Source organism: Gracilinanus agilis, chromosome 3 (genome assembly GCF_016433145.1).
Source record: "Gracilinanus agilis isolate LMUSP501 chromosome 3, AgileGrace, whole genome shotgun sequence".
NCBI classification, from domain to species: Eukaryota; Metazoa; Chordata; class Mammalia; order Didelphimorphia; family Didelphidae; genus Gracilinanus; species Gracilinanus agilis.
In genome coordinates, this window is record NC_058132.1 from 207,361,370 (window position 1) to 207,384,355 (window position 22,986).

At 41.1% G+C, this 22,986-nt stretch overlaps 1 protein-coding gene across 2 annotated transcripts in view; it reads left to right on the forward strand.

Annotated features, from left to right (window-relative positions):
* Positions 1-22,986, forward strand: part of LOC123239132 (alpha-tectorin) — a 165,210-nt gene that overhangs the window by 136,836 nt on the left and 5,388 nt on the right. Inside the window, exons 19-25 of one of the 2 annotated variants that reach the window (XM_044666406.1) lie at positions 5,865-6,248; positions 9,048-9,334; positions 12,443-12,723; positions 16,198-16,308; positions 18,213-18,415; positions 19,410-19,573; positions 19,804-20,052. In XM_044666406.1, the coding sequence (XP_044522341.1) occupies positions 5,865-6,248; positions 9,048-9,334; positions 12,443-12,723; positions 16,198-16,308; positions 18,213-18,415; positions 19,410-19,573; positions 19,804-20,052 (1,679 nt within the window). Of the gene's footprint in view, positions 1-5,864; positions 6,249-9,047; positions 9,338-12,430; positions 12,724-16,197; positions 16,309-18,212; positions 18,416-19,409; positions 19,574-19,803; positions 20,053-22,986 lie in introns of both variants that reach the window. The other variant, XM_044666408.1, reaches the window with a different exon arrangement.

Sequence of the window (22,986 nt, forward strand, 5' to 3'; positions counted from 1 at the left end):
CTGAAGAGTGATCTTTTAATGCCAGAACCTCAATGATATACCTATCATATATTTTTCTAATGCATTTCTACTCCCACAGTTCTTTCTCTGGATGTGGATAGCATTCTTTCTCACATGTTCCTCAGAATTGCCCTGGATCATTGCATTGCTGCTAGTAGAGAAGTCCATTATATTCAGTTGTGCCACAGTGTATCCGTCTCTGTGTACAACGTTCTCCTGGTTCTGCTCCTTTAGCTCTTCATCAATTCCTGGAGGTCATTCCATTTCACAGTAGTATTCCATCACCATCAGATACCACAATTTGTTTAGCTATTCCCCAATCGATGGACATCCCCTCATTTTCTAAATTTTCCCACCACATACACAGTTATAAATATTTTTGTACAAGTCTTTTCCCCTGTTACTTCTTTGGAGTACAAATCCAACAGTGGTATGGCTGGATCAAAGAGCAGGCAATCTTTTAAAGCCCTTTGTGCATAGTTCCAAACAGGACTGTATTAGTGTCCCAATTTTGCCACATTCCTTCCAACATTTATCACTTTCCTTTGCTGCCATATTGGCCAATCTGCTAGGTGTGAGGTGGTACCTCAGAGTTGTCTTTATTTGCATTTCTCTAATCAGGAGGGATTTAGATCTGTTCTCTTTCTCTTCAATTCAACAAGCATTAACTAAGTGCCTACAGTGTGCAAGGAATAGGGTCTAGGAAGGCAAAAATGAAAAACAGTTCCTGCCCCCAAAGAGCTTCCATTTTACTGGAATTTCCCTTTCTGGGGAAGTTGTCATCTAGAACAGTAGTAGTGTTCGACTCAAATAGAAATGGGACCATTGATCTGCACACCAGAAGTTATGTATCAACTTAACTTTAAAATTTAATGTCATCTATGTTCTACTCTTATTTATTTTGTTAAATATTTCCCAATTCTATTTTAATCTGACTTTAGCTGCAGTCTAGAGTGTTGACACATGCTCCTTGTGACTGTGTGTTTGACATCTCTGCTTAGACAGAACTCAAACAGCTAGCTTTTCTCTATTCTCTAGAACCTCACAAACACATTTATTAAACCATTTAGGGGGGCAACAGAGTGGCTCGATGGGCAGAGAGACAGTCCTGGAGACAGGAGGTCCTGGGTTCAAACTTTACCTTAGACATTTCCAAACTTTGTGGTCCCAGGTAAATCACTTAATCCCAGTACCTTGTGCTTACCTCTCTTCTGCCTTGTAAATGATACTTAGTATTGATTCTAAGACAGAAGATAAAAACAAACATATTTAGGATGATAGACTGTGGCTATAATCTTTCTTTAAACTCATAAAATCATTCATTGTGTTAGAAAAGGTCTTTCAATCGCCTAGCTTCTCTAATCTATTTTCTTTTACACACACACACACACACACACACACACACACACACACACACACACTCCAAGTTTCCAATAGTTGTTAATTGTTAACAAGTATTGGCAATGGTACTAAAAACAAAGTATAGAGAGATAAAAGGATGTGCTAAAGGCCAGCTCAGCTCTAGAAAACAGACTGTGAAATTTATAAGTAACCCAGAAATTAGCAAACACCATTAACCAAAGCTTGACTTATTGTTTTGTTGATTGTCTTTTCTAAATAAAGTGATGAAAAAATATTAGTAATGTAAATTATTTTTTTTAAAAACCCTTACCTTCTGTCTTAGAATCAATACTTGTGTATTGGTTCTAAGGCAGAAGAGTGTGGTAAGGGCCAGGCAATGGGGGTCAAGTGACTTGCCAAGAGTCACACAGCTAGGAAGTGTCTGAGTTCAGATTTGAACCCAGGACCTCCCATCTCTGGGCCTGGCTCTAAATCCACTGAGCCACACAGCTGCCCCCATAAATTAAATTTTTAAAAATGTGTCATGGGAACTTCCTTTTTTAATAAAGCTGATTATTAAACATTTACCAGCACATCATCGAGGGGATGGTTCTGTTTCTGTACCCCAGTGTTTCCAGTCCATTTGTAGGAGGGAAAAAATTAAAGTTGCAAAGGAATAGTTACCATGCAGGTTGATTTTTTTTTTTTTTTTTTTTTTACAAAATGCAAAATGACATCTTGTGAGGTAGGTAGGATTGATCCAAGGAAGCCTCTTGAAGGGGAGGAATTTTAACTGTCTCCTAGAGCTGATAGATGTGCATCATCCAAAAAGTGGGAATAACCTGTTTAATTTTCCAACAACCTTGATCAATAGAACACTGGGCTAGGTATTAAGACTACAGCCTTCTAAAACCTGCCCCGATTCTGAGAGAGATTTGCCACCTGAGATGACCCTTTCTGGTTCCAATTTATCCAATTACAAAATGGGGATAACAATTTGTGCCTCTTTCTGATTCACAGGGATATCCTTTGTTATACTTGTGAGATCCTAAATCTGTAATTAGATAATCCAGTTAAATGTCAAATAGTCAACAAGCATTTATTAAAACTTAGTATGTGCCATGAACTGTGCTAAGTGCTGGGAATGCCAAGAAAGGCAAAGCATGGTCCCTGCCCTTGAGAATGGAACATTCTAATGAGAAGACAAGAGGCAAACAATATACACATATGTGTATAAAGCAGTAATTCCCAAATTGGGTGCTACCGCCCCCTGGTGGGTACTGCAGTGATCTAGGGAGGTGGTGATGGCCACACTTTTTTTGTATTACATTCTATTCTGAATCCAGTAAATAGTTTCATAATTTCCAGGGGGCGCTAAGTAATATTTTTTTCTGGAAAGGGGGCGGTAGGCTAAAAAAGTTTGGGAACCACTGGAAGTATAAACTGAAGGGAATCTCAGAGGGAAGTTATCAGCAATAAGGGGAATTGGGAAAGTACTTTGAGTTATTAGGAAAAACACCATATAATTGCCATTATATATTAGACAATATACATTAATATATTAATTTCCTCAATTATAAATTGTACAATTGTCAATTATACAAAGTACAATTAATAATAGGACTAATATGGGGCAGCTAGATGGCACAGCAGATAGAGTGACCGACCTGGAGTCAGGAGAACTTGAGTTCAAATCTGGACTCAGGCATTTCCTAGCTGTGTGACCCTGAGCAAGTCGCTTAACCACAACTGCCTAGCCTTTACCTCTCTTCTGCCTTAGAATCAATATTTAGTATCTGTCTAAGATAGAAGGTAGACATTTAAATATATATTCATATATATATTCATATAAACAGATACAATAGCCAATATTAATTTATATTCTTTATTTCATTTCATACTCATTATAACCCAGTGAGGCAGGAAGTGACAGTATTAGTCCCATTTTGCAAATGAGTAAACTAAGGCTCATAAAAGTTAAATGACTTTCTCAAGGTCACAGGACTAGTACTGGCCAGGTTTTATTTCTTTTTTTAACACTTTCTTTTTCCCCATTACATTTAAAGACAATTTTTAACATTCTCTTTTTTTTTTAACCTTTACCTTCCATCTTAGATTCAGTACTGTGTATTGGTTCCAAGACAGAAGAATGGTAAGGGATAGGCAGTGGGGATTGAGTGACTTGCCCAGGGTCACACAGCCAGGAAGTATCTGAGGTCAGATTTGAAACCAGGACCTCCAGTCTTCAGGCCTGGCTCTAGTTGCCCCCTTAATATTCTTTTTATTTTTTAACTTTGAGTTCTAAATTCTCTCCCTCCTCTCCTTCCCTCCCTCTGCCCCCTGCCCTTCTCTGAAAGGGTAAGCAATCTGATATAGATTTTAAATGTCATGCTGTCTTTCAAACCCAGGTCCTAGGGCTCCAAATGCTATGCTTTTCCTGTTATATCTCAGATGCCTCTGTGATGATATTAATATTAATATAGCATTGTTTTTCCAGCCACCACTAGAAAAAGTCTGTGATTTTTCCAGAGCTGCTCCCTCTGGAGGGTGGCCAATTAACAGAAATTTTAATAACAATCTAAATAATCCATGACTACTTCTATAATCTTAACACGCTTGAGAGGTTGCTTACAAACTACATGTGAGCAAGCAGGTACACATACATGCACACAAACATATTCACACAGACACATACGCACAGACTAAAAAACAATTTAGACCATTAGCGCTTAGTGTAATCTCCTAGCTGTCCTTGTCATGTCTAATTAGGGCAACGAGAGGTATAATCAGGTCCAGTCGCTTTATGGGGAGGCTAGTTTTGTGATGAAGTTCTCCTGCAGGATGAGTTATTTACCCTTGATCGTATCCACCCAAGTGAGGTAATTTTTCTCCTTCCACCAATGTAATGTCTAACTTCTTATCAGAGAGAAGCCAGACTATCCACTCAATTATTCCATAAATCTGATAAGAGAAATGAAGTCGATTTGTGAGGTTGCCAGCACCCAGAATATTTTATAGCACTGGAGGGAGAGGAGAGGTGGTTCCGGGAACCACTCCCCCTTGATGGCTAAAAAGAACAACAATAGAGTGACATGGAAGTGTCCCGAGTTGTGAACAAATTCCCTAAAAGACCTTTCCAGTCATCTAGCCATCTCTGTATTTAAGTATCCAGGGCTTTGAAAAGGACACCAGTTTAAGCAGGGAACTGTGAAATGGCCAAGGAGGGATATCTTCATAGCCTTCAGGCATCTCTCCTTGGTGGAACTGCTTTGGGGTCAATTTGATTTAATATTTATTGAGCGCCTGCTGAGTTGCAGAGCATCATATGAGATGAGATTTTCTACTTACCTATTCTAGGCTGGGCAGAGATAACTAATTTTCAGCAGCCCTCATGAACTCTTAGATCCTATATAAAAGTACAAGAATTGGTTCATTATTGAATTATAAATTTAAATTTCCACATAGGGGTTTATAAGATGATTTTGGAGAGGATGGGTGGATTGCTTTGAGTTACACTCTTTAAAGGAGGTGAAAGGTGATTCTTCAGATGAGTGAAGCCAGAAGCCCATAGAGTATAAGAGAGGATGAATCAGTCTTCCTTGAAGGTAGAGGCATTTCGATTAGACCCAAGAAAAAACATCTAGTTCTTGGAAGTCAAAATAATGGCATTGCTTTCCTTGGCATCTTTAAGAATAGAACAGACACCCATCTGTCTGAGACCAATTTAGGTTTAGTCCTGAGGGAAAGACCAGCTGTTATCAGAAGCTGTTCTTCGCAAAAGGTCTCAGTACAAATGTTTGTCCTGTTCAGTCAGTCAGCTTGCGACGATTCTGGATTCAGGTTGGTTTGTAATGCTGGACACATTCCATCTCTCAACTTCATGGCTTTTTGCTGGCTGTCCCTGTGCTTGGAATGCTCTCCCTACCAACTCTTCTTCCTACTTTTCCTGGCTTCTCTCAGGCTCAGCTCAAATTCCATTTTCTGCAGGAGGACTTTCCTGGTCACTCTCCACCTCCAGCAGCCCTCCCCTCACTACTATTGCCTTCCCCACTTAGACTATATATATCTTGTATACACGTTATTGTTTACATTTTGTCTCCTCCATTAGAATGTGAGATCCTTGGGGGCATGGACCTCATGATATTTCTTTTTAATAATATTATTTTGCATCCCCAGTGCTTAGCATGGTGCCTGACACATGGTGAGCACTTACAAAGCGCTTATTGGTGGACTATCGGGCTACAAAGGGGACCCGAATTTCTGGTTCAAACAACAACAAAAAAAATAAAGACATCCTCAAATTCATAGGCTTTGCCTCCAATCGTTTGTAACACATATGACTTCCAAGAAGTCACTCTTTTCTCTTTGCCCACAGCTCCTACTCCTTTTCCCCCAATGTTTCAAGTTCCAGCTTCATTAAAATGGGCTGGCTCAGACAGGCAAAAGGGTCAGTGGGGCTGGCTTTTGGGCTTCTCAATGCCAGCAGAAGTCCTGATCTATCCTCATCTTCCTCTCTCTTCCAGCCCAAGCAGCTGTTCTGGAACAGTGACTGTACCCGCCGATGCCGCTGCTTCCGGCGCAATCTCATACAATGTGACCCCCGGCAGTGCAAGTCAGATGAAGAATGTGCCCTCCGGAATGGAGTCCGAGGCTGCTTTAGCATGAAGAGCTCCTACTGCATTGCAGCAGGTGGCGGTGTCTTCCGCACCTTTGATGGCGCCTTCCTCCGCTTCCCCGCCAACTGTGCCTTTGTCCTTTCTACCATCTGTCAAAAATTACCTGATATCTCATTTCAGCTCATCATCAACTTTGACAAGTGGTCCTCCCCCAACCTCACCATCATTTCTCCAGTCTACTTCTACATAAATGAAGAACAGATCCTCATCAATGACCGGAATACCGTCAAGGTACCATATTAACTGCTAGAGTTTTCATTTGTGAGATCCACTTTCCCAATAATCTTACCTGATAAGGAAGCACATTTTTGACAGAATATTTCATCTATCATAACTAAGGAATAGTGTGTTCTAATTAATCAAATATTCAGAAGAAAAGAGCATAGCGACATAAAGAGGAGGGTGTCAAACCCTGATTTCATTGATGTAGGGAATCGCAGGTAAGAAGGTGCACATTAGCAACTCAGTGTGACTTAAAGGTTTCAGAGAATGACTGGATCATTAAGAAGATTACAAGTGGTCAAACAGGCACACATATGTCAAAGATAGGGCTTGAACCAAGATTCTCCTGGCCACAAGAATAGCTCTCCTGAAAAAATAAAAATAAAATATAAAAAAGAATAGCCCTCCTGAACACTAGTATCAAATTACCAACTGCTTTTTAGACACGTTGAACTGGATATCCCATAGGTATTGCCAACTCAGCATGTACAAAACAGAACTCATTATCTTTCCCTCAAAATCATCCCTATTCCAAGATTCTCTATTACTATCAAAGGCATGGCCATCTTCCCAGGCACATGGGCTAACAACTTCGGTGTCATCCTTGCCTCCACTTGTACCTTTATTTCATATATCCAGTCTGTTGCTGTCTGATTATCTTTTATCTTCACAATATCCTCAAACACATTTCTTCTCTGTTCATGCAGCTACTATCCTGGTTTAGGCCTTCATCACCTCATGTCTTAATCATTGAAATAGCTTTCTGGTTGGTTGGCCCACTTCGAGTGTCACCCCATTCTATTCCATCTTCTACTCAGCTACCAGAGTGATATTGTTAAAGTGCAAGCCTGTTGTTCCCTTACTCAATAAACTCCAGTGGCTCCATATTACCTCTAAGATTAAATGTATTATTTGGCATTTCTTACCAACCTTCTTTCACTTTGTTCCTCTTCCTTAAACTACAACGTACATAGCTGAATTCATATCTGATATCTCAGAAGGCTTTATCATAGTTCCAGGTAATCTTTATGGCCATCAGTTATCATTGTACTGTAAATGTGCCAAGTGCTAAATAAGTCATATTGGCGAAGATGTGACAGGTGTGCCCCAGTGTGCCAGAAGGGGCTACTCCATTCCCCTCTCCACCTCACCTGAGGACATTTTTTGCATGTCCTGGTTCTTTGTCCAGCAGACCAATGCAAGCACTTCCTCCCTCTACTCTTTAGGGTAATTCGGGGGGCTCACAGGTGGCCTGAAGATGCAGTTTGGGCATGTGATCTCTAAAAGGTTCACCAACACTGTAATAGAGAGTTCTAGATTATAGTGGAATGAATAAATCAGTTGGTACTATAGACTTATTTCACAAAATCTTTTAACCTATGAACATCTTTATGAATCTTCAAAATTAGTACTGATCTTGCCCATGTCTCCAATTGTCTTCCCTTTCTTTTCCTCTTGTTTATCCTGCTTGTTCCCCAAAGCAAGAGGATCAACTCAAAGAATGTATATATCTAATTACAAAAAACAAAGCAAAAAAAAATACAAAAACCCAAATAACCCACTACCAGGAATCTCTGTGAAAATCCAATTAAATGAACTGGATAGGAAGCAAATCATTATAGATTTCCTAGACCTGTCTGAATTCATTAAAGCCTGAGGTCTTTAAACAAATTTGGGTCCTCTATAACAACCTGCTTTAGGACTTTGGATTCCCACCAGGTCCAATTCTCAATTAACTCCAATTGGATGATCCATTTTGGTGAATTATCCACAGAAACCCAGAGCTTCCCTCAGTCAGATTTTGATAGTCAAGCTGAGCTGGTGAAGGGATGAAGCTGAGCAAAGAGAAGATTAGATCATGTTTGTATGTTCCTGGGTCTACATTTCAAAGCCAAACATAAATGATTTGGGAATTATAGGTTATTATGCATGGCTGCTTTCCTCTATTGGCACAGATAGTCAGGAGTTGAATGTATCTTGATTTTAAGAATCACCAAATAGCTCACAATCAAACATGAGGTTTTACACTGTCAGTGTTTTGCAAAAGCTTGATAGGAAGAGTCAGAATTTCAACATTCGTTTTTAATTTTGTTGCAAGTTACAGAGCCTTGTGGCAGTCCCACTTCCCTCTTCTCTGATCAATGTCAACATAAACACATTGGTCCAGTGTGTAAGAACTAGAGAAGAAAACTGATTATTTAAGAGAGAAAAACTGCCAATGTTGGTTAAATCACACTGAGTTGAATAAAACACCCCAAGACAACCAAAAATGCAAAAAAAATCATATATTTTTTTTTAAAATGCTTTTGCCGTTAAGCCTCTAAAGTGTTACTAATAACCCAGGAAAACAATTTATTTTGTAAGTACAGTAAAACCTTGTTATGCTATTTCCCAAGGGCTGAGGAAAGAGAGTATTATAAGCAGGAGAATGACGAATGTAGGAAATACTGTGTGACTCTCTGATCTCTGGGGGGAGTTTCAGTTTGAACATTATATACCAGAAAACAATAAACATGGCAATGATACCTAGTTTCATTTTCGTTGTGTTTGGATCTCCCTTAATGCAGAGCTGGGATTTCATTTTTCAGTAATTGGCTTTTGCCTGTAAAACTAACACAGAATCGAGTTGTTCATTGTGTTTTTCCACCCTCTTTTTCTCTCTGTGTCTCCACAACTATCTACCACCACGTTTCCTGCTCCCATTAGCTAACTAGAAACAATAGGAACCAGAATGGCGGCGATCCTCTCTCCTCCTCCCAACTCTGGCTCTTGGTTCATTTCTACCTTGTTTTTTCCCTCCTCCGTTAGGTGAACGGGACCCAGGTGAATGTGCCGTTTATAACAGGATTGGCAACCAAAATTTACAGCAGTGAGGGCTTCCTGGTGATTGACACTAGCCCAGACATTCAGATTTATTATAACGGTTTCAACGTCATCAAAATCAGCATCAGTGAAAGGCTGCAGAACAAAGTCTGTGGCCTCTGTGGCAACTTCAATGGGGACTTGACGGATGACTACGTGACCCTGCGGGGAAAGCCAGTGGTGAGCAGCGTGGTGTTGGCCCAAAGCTGGAAAACCAATGGTATGCAGAAGAGGTGAGGGCAACCGGGAAGGATCCCACATCCAGTTATAGCTAGGTGGCATCCGCGGACCTAAGCCTGTCATGTCAACAAGGGATGCTTTTAAAAGGAGGCCACTCAGTGCATTGGGCAGCTCAATAATAAGGCCTAAAAGAGGGAATGTTTCATTCAATCCAACATTTATATAGGCATCTAGGATGCTCAAGACACTGTGCATCGAATGGTGCAGTGGACAGAGTCCTGGGCCTCAAGTCAGGAAGACCTGAGTTCAAATCCAGAATCGGACAATTATTAGCTGTATGATTCTGAATAAGTCTCTTCACTTCTGTTTGTCTTGGAGGCAGATAAATGGCTCAGAACTGGAGTGAGGAAGACCTGAGTTCAAATCCAGCCTCAGACATTGACTAGCTGTATGACCCAGGGCAAGTCACTTAGCCTCAGTTTGCCTCACATTCCTCACCTGTAAAATTGAGATAATAATAGCACCTGCCTCCAAGGGTTGTTGTGAGAGTCAAATGAGATAAAAATTATGAAGCCTTTAGCATAGACTTAGACTAAACTTAGCCTCGGTTTGCCTCACATTCCTCATCTGTAAAATTGTACAATCTAAAATTGAGATAATAATAGTACCTGCCTCCCAGAGTTGTTGTGAGGGTCAAATGAGATAAAAATTATGAAGACTTTAGCATAGTGCCTGGCATAGAGTAGTGCTATTTAAATGTTAGCTATTATTATTATTAGCTAAGCCCTGAACAGAGAAAAAACAGATCCCACCCTCGAGGAGCTAATATTATATTATACTATAACTTCCCAGGGGTATATTATTCTCGCACAGAGTTGACCCACATTACTCTAGTTTGGAGTTCTTTTGGTTTTTTATATCAGCACCTTCCACCTAGTATCAGTTCTGAGACAGAAGAGTGGCAAGAGCTAGGCAGAGTTAAATGACTTGTCCAGGGTTACACAATGAGGAAGTATTGGTAACCAGTTTTGAACTGATTTGGACCTCCTGACCCCAGGCCTGGCACTCTATCCACTGTGATACCCAGTTGCCCTAGTTTGTTTGTCTTAATGAGGCAGTGGGAACTAATAGATGGACTGCTAGATTTTGAGTCAAAAAGACCTGGATTAAAATACTGCCCTTACTAACTGTGACCTTCTATAAGACCTGTATCTTATCTAAGCTTTAGTTTCCATGAGCTGTGAGATAATGTATATAAAGTGCTCTGAGATCCTAAAAGTGCCACATAAATGTCAATTATAAATGACTCTTGTTTTGGATGACCTGGATGGGCAAGACGGAGGCTCCTGAAATTTGCTGGCCTACGTGAGGGAGGAGACAGCAGGCACCCCATAAAGATTGGTTGGGTTGAGTTGGTGTGATTTTGCTCAATGGCACCAAGTCAGAAAAAAGGTACTTTCGGGTGGGGAGTAATTCTGACTGGCTGAATGAGAAGTGCACAAGGTCTCTCTTCCTTCAAAAGCTTTTCAGTACAGAAGCCCTTTGGGCAGCTAAAATCAGGATCTCCTTTTGTATATCAATAGCTAAGCTTTCCTTTCTTAATATTTATTTAGCCTTTCTACTGTTTCTAGAGCCCTTCACTCAGTTATTCCTTATCCTCTGATATGCCAGTAATCAGTTTTATACCAAGGGTAGAAAGAACATCGTGAATCTCCTCTGGGCCTTCCATATCCCTAGATAGAATAGACTCTAATGGATCACAAGAGGTGTAGAAATTGTGAGCTAGAAAAAGCCTTTGAGATTATCTAGTGTGACTGCCTCATTTTACCAGAGAGGAATCTGAGTGTTAAAGGCATTAACTGTCGTGCCTAGAGCCCCACTGCAGATGTTTCTCGGGTGTGTCTGTCTCTTCATGACCCCATTTGGGGTTTTCTTGGCAGAGATCCTGGAAAGATCTGCCATTTCCTTCTCCAGCTCATTTTACAGATGAGGAAACTGAGGCAAATGAGGTTAAGTGACTTAACAGGGATCACACAGCTAGTAAGTGTCTGAGACTATATTTGAACTCAGGAAGAGGAGTCTTCTTGACTCTGGACCTAGCATTCTATCTCTTGCACCTCTCACTTCCCAGAGCCATACTGTTCTGGAGAGGCAATGAACTATAGTGGAAAGATCCCTGGACTAGAATCTGAAGAATTGGGTTCCAGGTCTATCTTGACTATTTACTATCCTTGTGACACTGGTTACATGACATCTGTAAAGTTAAGCAAATGATATATTACCTGCTTACCTTACAGGATTACAGTTTGTATCAAATTGGATGATGTAGGTAAGATCACTTTGTGAACAGAAAATCACTATATAAATGTAAGTGGTGGGGAGCTGTTAGAGGGAAATGGCTCTGAATGAGTCTAGGTGCAGTGGTTCCCAAACTTTTTTGGCCTACCGCCCCCTTTCTAGAAAAAGTATTACTTAGCACCCCTTGGAAATTAATTTTTTTCAAATTTTAATAGCAATTAATAGGAAAGATAAATGCACCTGTGGCCATCACCGCCCCCCTGGATCGCTGCAGCACCCACCAGGGTTGGTGGCACCCACTTTGGGAATCACTGGTCTAGGGGTTGCTTCTGATCCTCTGGTTCTTTCAATGGGGAGTCAGATGGCATGGGGCAGTGAAAAGAATTCTTCATCTGGAGTTAGAGGACCTGAGTTCAGATCTACCTCAGCCACTTACTATGTGTGTAACCTTGTTCTAGTTACTTGGTGTTGGGGCATCACTTTCTTCAACTGAACTGTTCTCTAAGGTCCCGTCCAGACCAAAATCAAATGATCATTAGCTTCTTGTAATGATAATAATACATTTCATTGATATGATGCTCATTTTTAACTCTTCGTCTCAAAATATTCTAGGAGAAAGGAAGGAATAGAAATTATCCCTAATGAGGAAAACCAAAGGCCAAAGAGGTTGTGACATGACCAAGGACACCCAAATGGCTGGTGGGATATTAACCCATCTGCCCTAGTGACCCTCTAACCAATGGATCCACGACACGGAGCCTGTGCCCTTCACTGAAAGGGCTGACTAAGCCAGTGGCTTCCCATTGCCCCTTGCCGGTTCTTTTTGTTATCTGTTAAACTGACAAAATCTTTTTGCCTCCCAGTTGTAACGAGCTTCAGTACTCACAGTATGCATCTACCTGTGACAACGTGCACATCCAGAAGATGCAGGGAGATGGCTACTGCCTGAAACTCACAGACATGAAGGGATTTTTCCAGCCCTGCTATGGGCTGCTGGACCCCCTTCCCTTCTATGAGTCCTGCTTCCTCGATGGCTGTTACAACCACAAGAAGTTCCAGCTGTGCGGGTCCCTGGCTGCCTACGGAGAGGCCTGCCGCTCCTTCGGCATCCTCAGCACCGAGTGGATCGAGAAGGAGAATTGCTGTAAGAGTCCTTTTATCTCTGTCTACTGCGGCCTCCCAAGTTAAATGGATGGGCTTTAAGAGGATGTGGCATGGCCTGGGGATGGACAGTGCCCTCCATCTGGGGTAACAGACCTTGCTTTACGGGGTCGCTCGGCCATGGACGGTCCAGAGACTTGAGTGGAAAAGCATTAGTGAAATCTCACTCGCCCGTAGCTGCAGCCCAATGAGTGTAACGGGAAGGCAACCTTTGGAGGGCGAGGCTCTCCAGCGCAGAGTAGACAATTTGGCAGCCGATTAAATGGAAAAGCCCAAGGTAATGATGCTGATGGATTTCAGCTGCAGACCTGACTTGTAGCTGCCCTGTGCTGGGAAGAGCTTCTGGGCAGAGATCAGAAGGGAAAGCGGATATGGAGAATGACAGGCAGATCACTCAAAGGCAGAGCTAGACATGTCCTGCCTGAGGAGCTGACAGGAGACATGAGTTTATAAGACCCTGTTAGGCTTCAGCTGGATTCATGAAAGTAAAGTTAGTGAAGAACAGGAAAGAGACACAGAAGCAGACACAATGGCACACAAGACAGAGGGACGGAGACGGACAGACAGAGGGAGAAAAACAGGTAGATGTGTAGAAAGACTATAATGTTCTTTTATGTATAGTAGTACAGTAAAAATTACATAAATGGGCTGATTCTAGGTGGGCATTTGGTCATATTTTCACATAGTATAAATCAAATGCTATATAAAGAGTAGATGTGGATGAATATATATATTTGAGCGTGTACACCCACATAGAGTAAACCTGGCCTTATACAGGCATATACTCAAGTGCAAGAACAACTTGGCTCAGGACACCACACAGACCATGTTTATAATCTGGCTCATTGGGGAATGACAAGTCGGAAAATTGGCAATCAGATCACATGCAGAAAAAACTATGACTTGGGGCTCAGAAAATGAGTTTAATGAAGAATGTGCTTTCAATGAGTTCGAAAACAGTCTATAAACAAGTTAATAAACACAATTCTTTCAGTTGTTGGAATTTAGTGAAAGTATTTAGTTTCTTGGGCTCAATTTTTGTGACTTACTGTGTCAAGTCAATAGAAGTGGCTTTTAAAAATTTCCTTAATTGTTTTGTACTCAATGAGCTTGTGTTGCATGTTTGTTTTGTTTTTAATGAATCTTATTGCTTTTTGCATCTGAGTCAAGCTTCTCTGCACGTGGGCAGGTAATGTCTGCCAACTGGCAGATGAAGCAGCTCATTTCTAAATAGGCTGTTTTTTTGTATGTGTGCTGTTGAGTACATACTTTACATCTATTATGCCATTTGATTGGTCATTCTCACACTGTATAAATCAGTCAACATATATTTACTAAATACCCAGTCTGTGCCCAGCTTTTGACGGAGTGCTGCCCACACAGGGTATATGCATAAGAGCTACCCACACATACATGAAAAGAATCAATGGAAAAAATTAACTGAGCTGTCTGGGTCTACGTTAAATTAGTGTGGTGTATCATCAAAGGTCTGGGGCCCTCTATTCTCCCTGGTCTTCTACTCCAAGGCTCTCTATCCCAGCTTCTAGAAGATACATGACTCCTCTCTTGGGAAGATACTCTTCCAATTTCTAGGAAAGGACTCTCCATGATAAGATAATGAAATTTGACTTATACCAACTGTATCTTCATTTGGCCAGGGAGATCAGGAGGGAGCAAGAAGCCTCTACCCACCACTTGCAGTATTTGTTGCCTGAAAATCCACTGCTCACAGGGAATCTCCTGGGCAGTGTCTACAATTACCCTTTGGCCATCTTCCTGCTTGTGTGTGTGGAAATTTAACCTTAGCCCCTTAAATCTGGTTCAAATGGTAAGCTTTGTCTACCTCCTGGCTCTTTTGGGACCATCTTCTTCCCTGGACCTCATCCAATCCACATGGGAAACAGTCTTCCAGACCCTTTCTCTGCCCAAATCTATTATTTCTCCTCCCAAGAAAAGAAAATGGAGGAAAACCAACTACAAGACTGAGAGAAAAGACATTGGGTTTACCACTAAGAAGGATATTGGTGACCTTGGAGAAAGCTATTTTAGAAGATCAGTTGAAATAGAAGTCAGACTCTAAGGGGTTGAGGAGAATCTGTCAATAGCATGTGCAGACTAATCTTCCTAAAAGTTTGATAGTAGAAGGGAAGAAAGAGGATGACAACCTAAGGGACTAGCAACATCATGGGAAGGTTATTTTTATTCAAAGAAAGGATCAGATGTTCTCAATTAGTCCTTCTACTAATCAGCAGCTTATAGGTGGCATTAGGGATAGGATCTATGCCTATGAACAAAGAAAAATATTACCCTCTGCAACTGAGATTGAATCATTTATTGTAGTCACTTGAGCAGCAGGTTCTAATCAATGTGTTTTGGTTTGGGGGGGGTTGATTAGTCATGTCCAACTCTTGGTGACCCTTTTTGAGATTTTTGGCAAAGACACTTGGGTGGTTTGCCATTTTCTTCTCTAGTTTATTTTATAAATGAAGAAACTGAGGTAAACAGGTTTGAGTGACTTCCCCAGGGTCACATAGCTGGTAAGTGTCTGAGGCCAGATTTGAACTCAGGAAGATGGGTCTTCCTGACTCCAGGCCTGTCACTCTATTCACTACATCACCTAGCTACCCTGATCAACATAGACCAACTCATATTTGTAGATGATAGAATCTTATTATTTATATATTATATATTATTTATATATAAACAGGATATTAGAGCTAAACATCAGAGCCCAGCTACTCTATGTTGGGAAAGGGTATTACCATGAGCCATTGTGGAGAGCCTCTCTAGAGCTTGTCAGTTAAGTGTAGCTCCATTTGGATATAGAAAGCTAATTTAATTCAGAAGGAGGTCATGGATGTAATAATGGGCCAGTCAGTCAGTAGTCAATTTTGAACACCTACTATGTGCTAGCTGCTGTGCCAAGCACTGGGGTACACAGAAGACAATTTCTGCCCTTGAGGAGCTTGTGATCTAATGGTCCCTCTTATGAAATGGTCCCTCTTAATGAAAACACATCAAAGCTTTTTTTTAATTTAAATTTTTTAAAAAGTAAAAAGAAATATCATTGATCTAATGAATTCGAGTTTTTTGTTTGTTTTTCAATTTTAGAAAGTAGAAAGATAAGGTGGGAGGGCTACCGACTAGTGAAATCCCATCTTGGTGACTGATCTCAAAGTGTCTCTATCATTCCTGTGGTGCCAGCTGTCCCTAGAGAGTCTAATGGTCATCTCCACCATCAGTGAAATCCCATTTTCAGCCCACCATGGCAGTAACCAGGCAGCTAGTTTCCTCCACCGTCACCAGAGTTGGCTGATTTGCTTCTATTGCCTTAGGACCATTACCTTTCCAAAAAGCACTGGGAAGATCTATGCCAAGTCCAACTGGGAGTCAAAAATGATTGTTATTTGGTGTGAAAATAAAGTTCTGTTTGTTTTTGTTTTGTTTTCCCTTTTAGCAGGAGTGGTTGAAGATCCCTGTGTGGGGGCCGACTGTCCCAACCGTAGCTGTGAGCTGGATAATGGTGGAGAACTGTGTGGTTGCATTGAACCTCCACCCTACGGAAACAGTGAGTGATAAATGCAATCAGTCACCTACCAGGAGAAGCACAACATGAAAATAATAATATTAACAATAGCAGGAAACAAACATTTAAGAGGCAGAATGGCTTAGTGGTCAGAGGGGTAGACTTGAAGTCCTATTGGAATCCTACTTGTGCCATCTTAATAGCTGCGTGACCAGAGATAACTCTTTTTCTCTGAGTCTCACGTTCCTCACCTGCAACAGATCTATTAAAAAATAAATAATAGGGGACAGCGAGGTGAGTCAGCAGATAGAGAGCCAGGCCTGGAGATGGCAGGTCCTGGGTTGAAGCCTGACTTCCTAGCTGTGTGACCTTGGACGAGTCACTTGACCTCCATCCTATTGCCTAGCCCTTACTGCTTTTCTGCCTTGGAACCAATACACAGTATAGATTCTAAGATGGGAGGTAAGGGTTTAAAACAATAACAATAATAATAACATCCATAGGACCTATCTCACAGAGTTATCATAAGGGTCAGACCAACTTCGCAAACTTTAAAGTGCCAGTTACCATGGATTTGATTCTATAGTTAAGAACCAAAATACTGGGCCATTATTGCCTTTTAGGCAGAGCATGGAGGGCATCAAAACACTGGAGAAGAGGTTTGCATTCAGCTCCATACATCTAAATCCTTCTCTTGGGTAAATTATAACAAGTTAGAAAAATCTGTGCATGCACAGAATCAACTAATTCCATCTAGGGTTATTTCCAACATGAGAGAAATCTGAACTAATCTACGATTTCGCTTCACAGGGAAGTAAAGATGTTTTGAAACTCACAGACAAAAAGAAGCTAGTACCTGGGAGTTTGGGGTGCATTCATTAGAGTTGTTTGAGCTTAGAGATTTCAATCTCCTATCCTGAGCTCCATAGCCCTGAAGACCCAACAGAAATTTCAGAAACCAACAACAAATATTTGAAACTATATAGCTATGTCCATACTTGTATTTCCCTTAAGGGAGAAAAGAAATGATTTGCTGTCTGAACTCTCCCCGGCAATCATAGACTTGTAGTGGACCTTCCTTTGCCTCGGTTTTCCATTGCTTATCAGCACCACGAACTCCTCTGCAGGGAAAATTCAGCATGGAGCTGGACCCAGTGATCTGCAAGCTGACCTTTGCTTTCTGCTGGTCTAAAAAATGTACTAAATTTAACAACATTAGAGGATGAAAACCTAATTGACTCAAAGGTGCCATGGGAAGAGATGAGGCGATTCAAAAACTGGGTTTTTGCTGACAAATCTTTCTGTGATGCCCATTAATACCCGTTTGTGTGCTTGGCTAAAATGCCAATTGGTACAACAACATGTATGGATCACCAACTCACAAAGCAAGTGAAATTTCTCTCTCACACACACTTCCATACGCATACGCCCACTTAGGTGATCAGGGGCTTAGGGAGTGTTTTGGGGGGGCTGGGGGTTGGCTCCTGCCAACCCATGCTGTTCTCAGCCTGAAAATTTGAATAATTTCACCTGACACCACAGCCAAAAAGGGACCCGTTGGTGTTGGGAGGGGTCACAGTAAACAGGGTGTGATACACAGTTCCCCACAAGGGCAGCCTGCCCTAAGGAGGAAGATTATCCGAGAACATTATAAGAAAGAAAAAAATAGTCAGGTTGCCAGTTTTTCACTTCTTAAAGGCATTGCCATTTGTTCCCTCAGGGCATAGGTGTCTGTGCAATTTAACATTGCTTTCAAATAAATTAGAGAGTGCATTCAGACCAAGGAACAGCTGGAGATGCACTAGGCTTTGAATGAATGCCATCAGTCTCTGGAGGAGCCACATTCCCAGCTGTCTTCTTTACCTCTTTCCCCCCATCCACTCTCTCCCCATGTAGCAGGACTCATTCCCAATGACTTTTCTTTCAAAAACCACTGTTTCCCGCAGACTCACATGACATTATTGACGCTGAGGTAACCTGCAAGGCTGCTCAGATGGAAGTCTCCATATCCAAGTGCAAACTCTTTCAGCTTGGCTTTGAGAGAGAGGGAGTGAGGATCAATGATCGGCATTGCTCAGGCATTGAGGGGGAAGATTTCATCTCCTTTCAGATCAACAACACCAAGGGGAACTGTGGCAACATTGTGCAGGTGAGAAAATGGGACACCAAGAGCACTGTGTGGGACAGGGAAAGCCTTTGGTGATGGTGGCAGCCAGCATCCTCTCAAAGCTAACTGCAAAATGTCCTCCTTAGAAATCAGCTAGGCAAGAAACAAAGACACAAAAGGAATGAAAGTCAGAAAAGGAAACAGTCATTTCAGTGTTATGGGGTTTGTAGGCACTGAAATGGCACAGAAATGGACTCATGTTTCTTTCCTTGATTTGTTTTGTCTGCCTTGCATTCTCTGTGGACACGTTCTTCTGTCTCTTAGTTTCAGCCTCTTTTCCAACTTGCCTAAAGGCAGCTTTAAACTTGGGCTTTGGGGGCCCAGGCATTTCTCAAATGTCCTGGCCTACTTCCAGCTCAGCTCTGTTACAGCTCCTGGAGTCCCACTGTTCCTTCAAACAGATATAGAATTCATCTTCCCTCTTTGTCCCAAACTGGATTTGTCATTAAAAAGGCCCCGCTGCTGAAGGATTGCTAATTTGTAGCTTCTCAGGGTTCAATAGCCTGCTTTATATATTGGTATGACTCCTGTTGTCCACCTTCAGGTTACTTTTGCTCCTTAGCAGAGGGTGATAGGAGAGAGGAGGGAGCCTCTAACAAGTTTCTGCTGGTGCTTAGTAATAACTCCAATGGAAAATTTGGTAGAAGAACATTTTGGCTAAAATTCTCTCTTGATTTGAGTTTTCCATGCTCTCTCTCCTTGTCATGAACAATTGAGAGTTAGTCACAGTTATAAATCAGTGGTGGACGAAAGGACCTCCAAGCCTATATAAGGTTAGGAGAATGAAGGGTGCTCTCTTAATCTATTGTGCTACTTTTTTTCCAGTAAATGCTTGACATCATTCTGAGACTTGCTCCAGACTGATTTATAATGGCCTTTGAGTTACAGATGGAATGAAGTATTCTGCCACTCGCAGGGCTGCCAACTTGAAAGGTTCTCTCCAGGGATTAATGATTTCTGACCTTCTGCTCCACAGTCAAATGGTACCCATATCATGTACAAAAACACAGTCTGGATCGAGAGCGCCAATAATACTGGCAACATCATCACCAGGGATCGCACAATCAACGTGGAGTTCTCTTGCGCATATGAACTGGACATCAAAATCTCCTTAGATTCAGTTGTCAGACCAATGCTGAGGTAAAGGATCTTAGGCCCCATGCCCTGGGTTCCCATTAGGAGTCTGAGGGATACCATAGTTGTGGTGGCTTCCTTAAGACAATGAGATCAAGAATGCCCTCATTATAAGTTCCTTAGGCATTCACCATCCCATTGCCTTCTCTCTGTTTTCACCTCAAAAAATGGCTTAGAGCTGGGGATAAAGATAATATTTTTATGGCTTCCCTTCTCATGAACTGCTTTCCTTATAGTGTGATTAACCTGACCGTCCCAACCCAAGAAGGCAGCTTCACCACCAAAATGGCTCTATACAAGAACGCCTCCTACAAGCATCCCTACCGGCAGGGTGAGGTAGTGTTGACCACTCGGGATGTGTTATACGTGGGAGTCTTCGTGGTCGGGGCAGACTCCACACACCTGATCCTGACACTGAACAAATGTTACGCCACCCCTTCCAGGGACAGCAACGATAAGCTCAGATACTTCATCATTGAAGGAGGGTGCGTAGCCTTCTTGGGATACAGGGGTGCTCTTTGAGTCCTTACTGTGTTATTTACCAAAGTCATTCCCTAGGTGAGCAAAGTAAAGATCCTATGCTGCCTAACATAACAGTAGTAGCAATAATGGTAGTAGTAGTAATAGTAATAGTACTAGTTGTAGTTGTAGTAATAGTAGTTGTTGTGGTGGTAGTAGTAGTAGACAACTAGAATTAATATAGCCCTTTAAAGTTTGCAAAGGGCTTTACAAATATTACTACATTTTATCCTCAAACCAATCCCGGGAAATAGATGTTATTATGATTTCATTTTACAGATGAGGAATCTGAGGTTAAGAAACTTGGGTTCTACTACTAATAAGAGATATGGACCATTTCTAAATAATCTAGAAAATAAGTGCCTAAAAGGTGCGAAAAAGGTATTTAATACATAAAAGTGAAAGCCATTTTAAAGTTATACATCTTGGTGAGGACTGATCTGGGCAAGAAGCAATGAATTACATCAGGTGGGATGTAGGCTAGATAACAGGAAAAACTTCCTAACAGTGACATTCACTGGCATGAGTAGCTAACCAAGATGTAGGAACTTTTTTTCTAGAGTTCTTTCAAAAGGTAGATAGGCATAATTTTTTTTCCCTGAAATGGTTTAACTACCAGCTTTCCTGGAGGCAAGGAAGTGACTTCTGAGTCATTTCTCTTTTACAGCTCTAGGCTCTTATGATTCATGATAGGACTTTAAAAGTAATTGTTCTCTTTTCCTCTCATGTCAGCTTGAAACACACTTTTCAGCCCCTTGTTTCTTTCCTTCTCCAAAATATAAAGGCCACAACCTGAGCTCCTGTTCCTGCCCAGGATGACAGTACCCAGATGACACTACTTCTGTGTCTTCCTTGGAAGGAAGTTGTGGCATTTTGCATTTTGCAGTAGAATTGGCAATTAAAAAAAAGTTCTCCTACATCTCAACTTACCTCAGAGCTTAAATAAAGTCCCCCAGCTTAGAATTCTTTATGGGATTCATTGTAGAAAGTGATAGGACTTATTCACATCCTTATTTCAAAAGAGGCATGATTTCTTCAGCTTAGGTACTCCTTCCAACAGCTCTCAAAATAGACAGACAAGTTCATAACAGACAAGGCTTATGCTCAAAGTCTTTCCAGCCAGGTAGAGATCTCCAAGACCTTGTATTCTGACAGCATAACCTTTGAGAACTCAATGTTGCACAAGCCACAGTGAGGCTTTGGAGTAGGATTTTCACAAGAGTTTCTATGCTAGCATCAATTCACCTGCCCTCAGGCACAAGTTAGTTATGGTTAGGTCACATGTGGCAAGCAATGAGTGAAATGGTAGCAGCATGAGACCCACTCCATTAATTCAAGTTTGCCACTCTCTAGCACCCCAGTTAGGTACCACAATCTCTGCAGTAATAAGAAATAATATATAACTTCCCTGGAGGCAATTCTTTGGTGGCTCAGAAGTCAGTGGGAAAATGTTTCTTCTTCTTTTAATTCTGGAGCTGACTAGTGCCAAGGTAAATGATCATGGCTGTAACGTGTAAATGTTTCTGTGCTGGGTCAGAAAATAACATCTTTGGGTTGCTCGTTGCTCACTCTAAGGCAAACATATAGAGAGCCTATGTGTGCAGAAAATGGGGAAGTTTCCCAATGTCCACAGTCAGACTGCCCCCTCTAAATACAGTGCTTCTGTTCCTGCTGGAGCCACCATTATCTCCTTTCTCTAGGATCCAGATAATGTTGCCTCCATACTCCATACTCCATGGTGCCCTCCAACTACAGCTGCTGTTCCAGGCACCCTCCTGTTATTCTCAGTGCTTCTGGGTGCTGAGTTGAGAGCAAATGTTTTCATTCACTTCAGCAAGTAATTATTAAGTACTAAAGTCTTAGGGTCAAGAAGATTTTAGTTCAAAACCTTTCTCAGACATTTTCTAAACCCTCTCAATTCTAGTGCCTTCCCTCTGTCAATCATCTCCTACTTATCTTGTATATTATAGGCTTCTTTGTTTATATCTGTTTGTATATTATCTCCTCCATTAGATTATGAGCTTCTTGAGGGAAGCAACTATCTTTTGTCTCTTTTTTGTCCTCAGCTCTTAGCACAGTAGGTGTTTAATAAATGTTCGATTGGTTATATGACCCTAGTCAGGTCACTTAACTTCTCTAAGCCTCAGTTTCTTCATCTGTAATGTGAGGAAATTAGCACCTACTCAGGGCTGTTGTGAGGATCAATCAAATGAGATATCATATGTACAACTCAGCAAACTTTAAAGTATGACGTAAATGCTAGGTATCGCCATCATCATCATCATCATTAACATTATTATATGCAAGGAACTCTGCTCACCTCTTGGAATAATAAGACAAATGAAAAAGTTGTGCCTTTACTCAAGGAATTTATATTTTACTGAGGTGGGGGCAGGGAAGAGCATGAACACAGATAAGTCTAGGAAAATTTGAGAAGGGAAAGAACACTGACCAATGGGAAAATAGGGACTAGGTGGGGATGCTCATGGAAAGACTGAAGGACTGGTAAAATTTAATGATGCCTGGGGCTTCTTCGAAAAGCCCAAATGAAAGTCAGCAAAAAGGAAAAAGTAGAGAGCTTCCATTGTTTGGTTCCCAAATGTGTTTTCTATGTTTTTATTTTTCTTTTTTTATGATGAATTTGACAATCATCGACAAAATGAATATTTCAACACACAAAGTATAGTAAAGAGAATTCCATCTAAAACAATGAACTTTTGTTATATACATTTTAAAGTATACATTAAATTTAACATGGTGGTAGCAAAATTGACCTTTTTGTTTCTCCTCCTGGACTTTCTGTTTCTTTCTATATGTTTTTAAAAAGTATTAAGAATTCTCCCTTCTTTTCTTTCAAATTTGTATCACTATGTTACCCTCCCCCATCCCCATAAACAATA